General features: G+C 37.7%; 1 protein-coding gene across 3 annotated transcripts; it reads right to left on the bottom strand.

Moving 5' to 3' along the window:
- Positions 1-290: 290 nt before the first annotated feature.
- On the bottom strand, positions 291-9349 carry LOC116032015 (topless-related protein 4-like). Of its 3 annotated transcripts, none has more exons than XM_031274400.1 (26): positions 9215-9349; positions 8880-9074; positions 8545-8724; positions 8302-8415; positions 7279-7437; positions 7003-7180; positions 6770-6893; positions 6525-6640; positions 6034-6202; positions 5752-5861; positions 5553-5622; positions 5231-5304; positions 5027-5122; positions 4860-4955; positions 4417-4544; positions 4075-4309; positions 3841-3993; positions 3672-3770; positions 3325-3471; positions 2462-2572; positions 2185-2364; positions 1912-2040; positions 1725-1820; positions 1240-1428; positions 898-1070; positions 291-808 (listed from the first exon to the last, which is right to left on the bottom strand). In XM_031274400.1, exons 2-26 carry the CDS (start codon positions 8957-8959, stop codon positions 607-609), a joined length of 3408 nt encoding a protein of 1135 aa, XP_031130260.1. In that variant the 5' UTR covers positions 8960-9074; positions 9215-9349; the 3' UTR covers positions 291-606. The 3 variants fall into 3 exon arrangements, with proteins under 3 accessions (XP_031130260.1, XP_031130262.1, XP_031130261.1); XM_031274402.1 differs by having other exon boundaries at positions 3672-3767; XM_031274401.1 differs by having other exon boundaries at positions 9164-9299.
- Between the last annotated feature and the right edge of the window lie 900 nt (positions 9350-10249).

Here is a 10249-nt window from a genome sequence, read left to right as displayed (position 1 = left end):
ATGTATACATGGAGCACAAATAATAATGAGGAACTTATACAACACATGCAACTTAATTATTTAACGATTAATTTGACTGTTTTTTAATTATTTAATAAAATCAGAATACTTTATTAGCATTTTATTTGTTCTTTAGTGCATAGAATTATATTCAATTCATCTACTGCGAAGAAAAACCTTGTACTAAATACCTTGGAACCTTGTGCCACTTCTGGTGCAGTACTGAATACAATACATAAGTAAACAGACATCTTGAGGGAATCAAGCACAAGTGCACAACCAAAACCACATACAATTAACAAAGAAGCTTATATATATTATATTATATAAATGAACATTATTTGGATAAATTAAAAGAAATGCACAAAACAAGGAAAATTTCTTGCCAGCCCGATACGGTACTTCCTATTTCTTTCACATGTCTTACATTTATGCCTCTATCAACATTTCATCTTTTTCTCCCCCACCCATCCTACCTATTCAATATTTCACAATGTCTCTCTGTCTGTCTGTCTGTCTCATCTGGAGCTGTATGTGCTACCAATCTATGACGACATCCTAGGAAGAATCAAACAAGAAGGCCTCTTTAGAGTTAAGATTTGTCCACTACCTTGAAGGTTGATCAGAACCAGCAGCGGCGGCAGGGCTCATGCTAGTGCCTGCACCATTTTCCGGTGGGGGAACGGTGCCCCACTTTCCTTCTGATTGCAGTGGTTCAACAACATGCACACTGCCATCGGTAAGGCCTAGCGCAAACTGGTTAGCTTCGGATGGATGAGCAGCAACGACGAGGGGAAACACCCTGGAACTGTCAAATCACAATTACAGAAACTGAGGATGCGTATATTATATTCTACTTGTTTTGATTCAGTTCTGTTGTTAAGGTAAGAGGCATACCTCGGGTTTGAAGGTAAGTAGGCAGTAGGATGGATGCGACACCTCAATTTGAGAGACATGGCACTGGCTGAGAAAACGTTGACGCTTCCATCTTCAAAGCATGCATATACAGACTGGCTATCACATGAGAACACTGCATTTGTGATTGCGAGTGTAGAATCTTGGGGAACCCACTGCCAGAACCACATTTATGTTCAACAAGACATCATCATCCATTTCAATTTGTTTTTAGCACTACTTGAGATCGAGACTCGAGTAGTAAATTCAAATTCTTTATGCAGGCAGTTAAATAACATGAATCATTATTGCATTGCTTGTAGAATATATAGTGTACAAACCTACCTGCTTTACGCACTCTAGCTTTGATGCCTCATATATAGCTATCTGCGACTCATGTGCAACCAACACATGTATCTGATCTTGATGAAATTGAACATGGGTCTGAGTGACAGGATTTGGCGCACGACCTGAAGGATTTTGTAAAAACTTACTAGCCTTCTTCTCCCATCCATCCATGCTCCAAACACACAGCTGAGAATTAAAATGAATTGAAGAAAGGTAAGTGAATATACACAGTTTCTTTGCACTGCAAGTCTTACTTTCTAGGTGTAATCTCCGCAAAGAAACTTGCAGAAAATATTTAAAATCCTCAGAATATATAAGTTTAGTTTCTGCAAAGAAGTAAAAGTGGTATAGAAAGAAAGGGAGATGATGACATATTGACAGGCCGTAATGGTAATGGTGACAAACATTTTAGTACGTAATTGCTTATTAACAAAATGATATGGCAGTTGTCTGCTGGCCTGCCAAGTACAGAGAGAATGTACCTGAGCATCAGCTCCAGCTGATACAAGAACATTCAGAACATTGGAAAAGGCTAAGCCAGTTACTCTCTTCTGATGACCTTTAAGCTTGCTTTTAACCTATAAAACGTAAGAATTGAACAATTAGCTAGAATGATAACTGTCTTCAAAATAAAAATTATCTCATGCACATATATTCACAGTATTGGACCTCATCAACGCGAACATTGTAAATTTGTATCGAAGAGTCATCCATGCCAATAGCAATAACATTATTATCCTGAGGATGAAAGGCAAGACTTGTTGCTGCAGGTGGAGGTGCCATGAAAGTTGTCATTGTCTGCAAGGAAACATATCATAAAAATAGTCAAATAAAAATTAAAAATAAAGAGTTCTTTGGATTATTGGTCATGGCCAATTAACATTGTTCTGGCACTATATCTATTATCTAAGAAAATCGAAGAACAGAATCAGAGAGCACTACCTTGAAAGTCATCATATTGAACAAGGAAATTTTTCCACCTGATGCTGACATAACATAAGAGTCATTCTTTGAAAGTGCAAAACAAGGAACAGCCTCTTCAATGTTTGTTTCGCTTATATCATTGGTCATTAAGATCCCACTAGCAGGCTGCCACAATTGAGGTGCTACAGTAGTTGTAGCCTGGATTGTCAAACAAATTACACAATCATACATCAAAAGCAACAAAAAGAAATTGATGAGAGAATAGGAAAAGAGACTTAGCACAAAGTTCAACTACCTTTCCAAATGTGTTTCTTTCAGTCCTCTGCCATTTCCAAAGTTTGTGTATTGCATTATATGCCAGAGCCAAAATTGCACCTCCAGAATTTGTATATATTAATCTAATAATCTGAAATGGACATTACAAATTGGTTAAATGATTGTATTAAATTGAGTAACAATGGGCGATTGGGCATTGCAAGCCAGTGAAACCATCCCTTAAACCACAAACATACATAAAGAGCACACTGATAAGAATTCATAAATGTGCATAAAACAATAAAATGAGTTCCATGGTAATGCTCCAAGTAGTTATATATGCATAGATTAATGAGGATGTATTAAAAACAAAAAACAAATGTACTTCAATTAAGGGGGAGAAAGACTATAAGAGGTGACACCTAAACAGCTACAGTTAGATCATTTTAATCTTAGAGAATAATATGTCGCAAGGAACAATCAGGCAATATTGATCATATTATCAAATGTCAAATTTAAAAACAGTTTTTAAATGAGAATCAATTTGTTCTTTTTCTCTGATAACCCTAAACACCCACAAGCCCGTTTACTTCTTTTTTCTTCTCTTTTCACTTTTTCCATGGTTCCTTTTTAGACACAAAAAGAGAGAACAATCATCCAACTACCCAAGACTTAATTAAAATTGCTTTGATTGTCCACGTGCTACACACCTTCATCCATCCTCAGAGAGGAGTGAAGCAGATTCATTCTCGTACAATAGTTTCATACAACTCATAGATGGAGTCTTTCAAGTGATTTAAGTGATAATGCGCTAATGGCTGGCACACTATAGGAAGGCCAAGAGAAATCTCTAGATATAATTATCACACCAGAAATAGAGATAGGATTACAGCACAGACATACCCTTACAGGCAATGAGTTGTCCGGAAGCTTCAAAGTACGAAGTTGGCCTGGTTCACTAATTTCAGTCAGCTTCCAAATCTTAGACTTCTCCAGCTCATCAGAAATCCTAGGTTTCACATCTTGCAAGCTGCAGGAATTATCTCCATTCTACAAAATATTTACATCAATAATCAATCTACTAATATCCAGAGACTCATCATAAAGGCAAAAACATGCTCCAGCTTCAATCAGAAGCATGAACTCCTTACCAAAATGCAAATTAATTAATTTTCTTATAATTGTGTTGTTTCAAGAAACATGTGGTTTAGCTTACTCACTCAACCAAATGAGATATATAGCAAAGTTACCAGTGCAACAATAGGTGTGACCCGTGCGTTCCTATCTGCAGCGGCATTGCTTGTTCCAGCGGTAGAATTAGAAGCATATGAGGTGATCATTGGGGCCTGCTGAGAATCATAAATGTGAAAACCAATGTGTTTCTTAGATTTGAAATTAAAAGATCAAGACAAGTCATACCTTTGAAACAACTCTAGAAGGATCAAGAGCATGGCTTTCAGTAGCACGAATCAGACGGACTCCATCTGCATTTGCCAGTATTTTAATACCATTATCACTGGTTGATACAGCTAACAGCATCCCTTCCTTATTAAACCGGATGCAAGGAGAGGCCTGAAAATGGATTAAAATAAAACATGAAAAGCTATCTATGCATGCATTGGAGATTTGTAAAGATGAAGGTCTAGTTCTCACTGTCAATCCACCCTCAGCATCTATAGTTGTCAAGAGATTCACATTATCCATGTCCCAGAATTTGATTACAAACTCATCCCCAGCAGCCAAGAATCTGTTCTTTGTTGTATCGAATTGCACAACTCCGACAGATCTCTTCCCTAGACCAAGATACTTCCTCTTTACGGCCCCTTCACTTTCATTCCACTCCACAATGTATGACTCACCATCTTTACTAGTACCACATGAAAAGAGCCTACAATTTGTTGTTGACCAAAAGTGAATACTCACAACTTACAACTAAAAACATATCATATTGATGGCCATATGAACAAGACAGAAGCATTTACAAGTTTATCTTACCTTGTGCCATCAGCACTATAGGCCATTGTTGTGCAAGAATGCCCAGGGGCATCATAATCAACTCTTGAACCCATATTATCATATAACCATGCTTTAATCTTCCCATCAATAGCAGTAGAGAAGATGAACTAAAGCAGAAAAACAGATATTTTATTAGAAGAAACAAATTTATTCTGAAAAAAGACCTAAAAGAAGAAAATTTGTTCACAAATTCCCTTTCCTCAACTGAGAAAAAGTTATTTATGTACTTCCAATCATAGCTCCTAACTGCAGCAGCCTTGTGGCAGCCAACAGAATACAACAACCTTGTCTCCTTCCCCAGAGAAGTATAAAAGGAAAATCAAGAGAACCAAGAGGCATGCAACTTTATGTCTCAACCTTGATCTGATTATATAAATCATTAATAAATGCCTAATTATTGAAAACCCATAACAAATTGTTACCTGGATATTTTCTTTATAGTGAGGGCATACTGAATAGACAGGTGCCTCATGACCCTCAAAAATATATTGCTTGGAGCCAGAGGCAGCATCCCATACCTAAAGCAACCACATAAGTTTCAATATGCAAGTTGTATCAATCTCAAATAGTTCATAAAAATAATAAATACCTTAATAGTCTTGTCCTCTCCACAAGTTATAACACACAATTGTTTATTCGGATGAGAGAATGCAAGATCACTAACATTTCCAACATGTGCATCAATCTGAAACAATTATATCAACTAGAGTCATATAAACCCTATGAGTTATGAGATCAGACAACCAATTGAAATACAAAGTCTAATAGAAAGATTAGAAGATTCAACACAAACCTCAAGGTGGTTGCGTAGATCATCACCTCCATGGTAGGAGAACAAATGAATAATGTGCATCGAATATGCAACACCTGAATCATAAAAGAGATCCATAATGAACATAAAGAAATCAGAACCTCCAATAATTTAAATTAGTCTTTGGTTTTAGATCAGAACAAATTTTAAGGTTCTCCTATCCTATGAAAGCAGAAATTCTATTTTTAAAATCAGAAGCCCTTCTATCACTTAAAACAATCCATTTTGGTCAACCCCAGCAAACTCTACCTGCCCCTTGCCCAGAGTAGAAAAGACAAGAGAGAATAGTACTGTGAATGCATACCTAAAAGAGTGCCATCAGGACTCCAGGCCACACGGTTGACAGATGCAGTACATTCATTGGCCAACGAAGCCTATATGCAACAAATATACACATGAGCCATGACAGATAAGCAAAGAGAATAACAGAGAAATGCCTTATGCCATAGTGATAAATTACTTTCATTCTTCTTTCTAAGTCAGAACTCAGACAAACAACTTACTTGCAGAGTCAATGAACAAGCTGCAACATCCCAAACCTTAAAACTTCTAAATGCAAGCCTCTCTCTGCTGGCAACATCCCATATAGCAATATCACCGGTATTTGTTCCAACTGGAATACAATGGTTAGTTACAAGTTACAACAATCAAAATCCAGTATGAAAGCCATGTTTTGGCCAAGACAATAAAGATTTAATAACAAACCAAAACCAAGCTTTGTATTAAAAGCAAAAACAATAATTGCATGACACAAATTTATCAGATACAAAGCTTAGTTAGCTTACCAAGTAGCAGAGTTTGTTGCACAGGGTGAAAATCCATGCTTTTAGCAGTAGAACCCTGATTCAAATTTGCTACTACTGTCCTGGGTAAGTCATCAGAAGAATACATCGGGCGAGCATGGTTCTGTCCAGAATACATGACAGGCAGTATATTAACAGGGAGATTGTTGGCCTGCACATATCCATAACAAATATTAATAACATGCACTAGAAAATTTAATAAATTAGAGACCAGACAAACAGTTTTATAATAATTTCAAAATATCAACATTTCAATACCAAATTAGACAGCACTATACAAGTGAGACTCAACTAGACATTAAAATGCCTAAAGATAGAATGCACTAGAAGGGAATTGATTTATCCTAATTCCTAATATGGTTATATGGTGACTAAAATCACGTATATATAAATGAAATGTAAGACAGCTCCAAAACAATGAAAAAATTCTAAGAGACTAATTAAGGGGCCTAATTAACTCGCATATTGAGTACCTCCTCAGGCATTCCAAAAGGTCTTGGCCTCTTCAGCACCTGTTCAGAATCTGCAGTTTGATAGTCCAGTGCAGGATTATTACCAGGAGGGGTCCTAGGACGCTTTAGCATAGATGCTGTAATCACATAATCAGTCAAATTTAACAAGAATTCTTAGAAGAATGGAAGGTAAAACAGCACTAAAGAAAAATATCAATGATTGCATGAACAGAGACATGTTTCAATTAATAGGAAAACAAATTTACCAGCATTATTAGGAGGGCTTAGACCTATTGGCCCACCAGAAACAGCTGGATGTGGCATAGAGGGCGGATTGGCCATCCATCCTCCAAGAGATGAAGCAATTGGTGCAGGTGCTGGCTGAAATGGCTAACAAAAATGGCAAAAAAAAAAATAGAAACTCAATAGTATGCTAAAATAGAAGTTTTGAACTTTCCCTAGCAATAGAAAAACAAATAGATGCATTGGGCATACTTACACCATGGGCACCTAGAGGTGGGAAGCCGCCCACTTTAGGCATGGAACCAATCAGAGGATTAGTGACAGGAGATGGAGCCCGAGCACCATTTGGTTGTCCACAAGTGTGGTCTACAAAGAGGGTCTTTATATCAGGATTAGGCTTTGGGTTCTTGCACAGCTGGTGCTGCCAATTCAGACTGCGCTATCATAAACACCACAATAGTTCAAAAAGAAAACTTTAGAGTTTCTATTGATGAGGGAACCAATAGAAGGAATATATTTTGTTTCCACCAACCTCTGGTTGATCAGTGTCCGCAGTCGAGAGTTCTTTAAGCTAGGAAGCTGAAGCTTATCGCGAAAAAGTGGATTTGCCTCGATTAACTTTTTTAACTCAACAAGCATTATGGCCCTAGCTGATTTGGTATCCCCATACTTCGATAGCTGTTCGTTCTCCCTGAAGTTCAAAATATGCATCAATGTCAAAAACTACTAATAAACATACAGAAGGTGTTTCATAGACCACGCCCACATACTATGTAGACATTACAATGACTCACAAATTGACTTGGAGAAACATGTGAATCCATACTTTTGGAAAAGTATGTTGTATTTTCATCCTACTTTTCATAAATCCCCAAGTCTAGATGGTTGCTTCACTTCCATATCACTGACTATAATTGGACTGGACCAAAATATTTATCTTGTGAATTCTCTTGCTGGCAGAGTGAGATACTACTGCTAAACACCAAAACAAGTAAATGGATGGGTACAAGGTTAGAGACTCGACAGCGTCAGTGTGGGATTATGCCCAAAGTGGGCAGACCCCTTGTGCGCACTGGCATTTGGCCCTGTCTACTGAGCTACTAAGTTAACGTGATTTACATCCTCTCATCTCACATGCTTTGTCGGGGTATGGGGGTCCTTGGAGTTGGGGATTCAATCTTTAGGGAGAAGAAGTAAATGGATGGGTAATATTGAGTGAGTCTGCAATAAATAGCATTTAATGAGTCAATTATAATGATTTGAGTTACTCCCTTGTGTAAGCTTTCCAATTTCCTTTTTCTGCCCTAGCAAGTGCCAGCTGCACCTACATGGCTTACATCAACACATCTGTGCCCAACATATTTAAAAGCCCAGTTACAGTATGCACTATCTAACAATGGAATCTTCCCAATAATTTTGCTCAACTGTCCATGTCCTATCAATTATGCATCCTATGCTGCTAGCCCCTCAATTGGCTAGCTAATTCAAACATCATGTTGTGTATAAAGACATCTATATAACATTTTCCCCAACAGAAGATTTGTTAAGAATATACCTAAAGTTGTTCAGAGTCAGAAGAAGAGTTATTTCCTTAAACAGTTCTTCATTAAAAGTGGAGAACACCTTCAAATCCTTCGTCAGAATTTCCAATGCTTTCGGTTGATCTTGCCTGCAAAGTTTAAAACTAGATTCAGACGTCCAACATACTGGCCAACCTCAATGATCAGAATTCACTACGTCTTTCCTTTAAAAAAAAAAACAGATGTATAAAACTACACAAAGACAAGATGGCACCTACTTGTCAAGCGCCTCAAGATACTTCTGTTTCCGGATCTCAAAGAAAATTTTCATCGAGTATCTGTTATCATCAACCTTGGTGAAACCAGATAAATACTTCTCTACCTCATCCCAGTCCCCATTTGTCACAGCATCCTCAAAGTGCCTCATGTTGAAGAAGTATCCCGACTCCTTCTCCAACCTTCATTTCCAAAATCAATCACCAATACAATACAAAATCAATCTCAAAAACCCCAAAATTTCGAGAGCAAACAAATTTGCAAGCAGTAGTCAAAAATTTTCATGAACTTCATTTCTTGGGTAAGTTAAAAATCAAGAAAAAATAAAAATCATTACTTGTGAACTGTTTCCTTGAATTTCTCTTCATCCAAAAACTGCAGGATGAGAAAAACCAGCTCCCTGCTCAAGGAAGACATGACTTTGACTGATCAACCCCTCAGAAGACTCTAGAACCTCACAGATCCACGAAATTCAGCAATCAAACACTTCACAAACCGCCAGAAATCACATAACAACTAGGGTTTCCACAACCTATCAATCAAATCGTAACCATATGAGCTCAATCACAAAAACGATATCAAACAAAATACCTCCATACGGACATACACACACACACACACCTCGGATTCAAAGCTTAGACACATATATAGAAGGGGAGAGAGAGAGAGTACAGATCGGAGACGTGAACCGTGAACGGCGAGCGGTGAACGGCTCCGGAGGAGAGAGAGGTTTTTGCGCTTTCCGGTGGGCCCCTCGTCGTTTAGCTAACTTTCTCGAAATGAGTCATATTTCCACTCTATGCAACCTATAAAAATAGAGAGGAGAGAGAAAAGAATACCGAAACAGCGTGAGAGAGCTTTCACGGAAAAGGCAATGGTCTCCACGCGCGGCCTGGAGCGTGCTGCGGAGCCACATCTCCGTCCTTCAGATAAGCGAACGTGGCAACTGCTGACGCGCGCGTGAGATAGGTGGCGGACGCAAACCCCGCCACGTAACTGCACGAATTAGTCTTGGGTTTGAACGCGAGTCGTTATCATTCGTAAAGAAAGGGGCCACTGATACGCACATGTACTTATCACGCACCTCGCGCAGTGATAAGTAGTCTGCCTCCGGTGATATGAAGGATAGCGTATCACCGGCAAGATTCGCGTGCTTCAAGAAGAAGAAACCGGAGATGGGTTGTTTTCTTTAAGCATATTTTAATCCGGAGAAAGGTGACGTGACCAACGACTTTTAGTAGGAGGGAAATGATAAGCTACAACGAGGAAGGTATGACCATTTATACACCCCATCTATCTATCTATCATCTATCTATCTAATCTCAGTACAGTCCTAATAAAAAAACCTTCAAACACCATGATGGAATAATAGATCTCTATGATTTGACTTTAGCCCGCATCAAATTTAGTAAATTTAGTAACTACGAGTATTAATTACGCTTAATATTTTACTTCAATTAGTATTACTTTGTTTAATCTTTTGAGCATTATTTAACTTTATAATCAATTTTTTATTAGTAGATATTAATTACGCTAAATAATTTTTTTTCAAGTACAACATAACTTTATTGAACTTATACACATGCTTAATACGTCCACATCATAATACATAATATATACACACATATTTTTAATTTTCAAATTAATATTATTCATAAATCTATTTTTTTAATGCATGAGATTGGTTCTCATGGACTCGGGAGAGGT

This window comes from Ipomoea triloba, chromosome 10, assembly GCF_003576645.1.
Source record: "Ipomoea triloba cultivar NCNSP0323 chromosome 10, ASM357664v1".
NCBI classification, from domain to species: domain Eukaryota; kingdom Viridiplantae; phylum Streptophyta; class Magnoliopsida; order Solanales; family Convolvulaceae; genus Ipomoea; species Ipomoea triloba.
The sequence above is the reverse complement of the archived record's forward strand: the minus strand, read 5'-3'. Positions and strand labels throughout refer to the sequence as shown.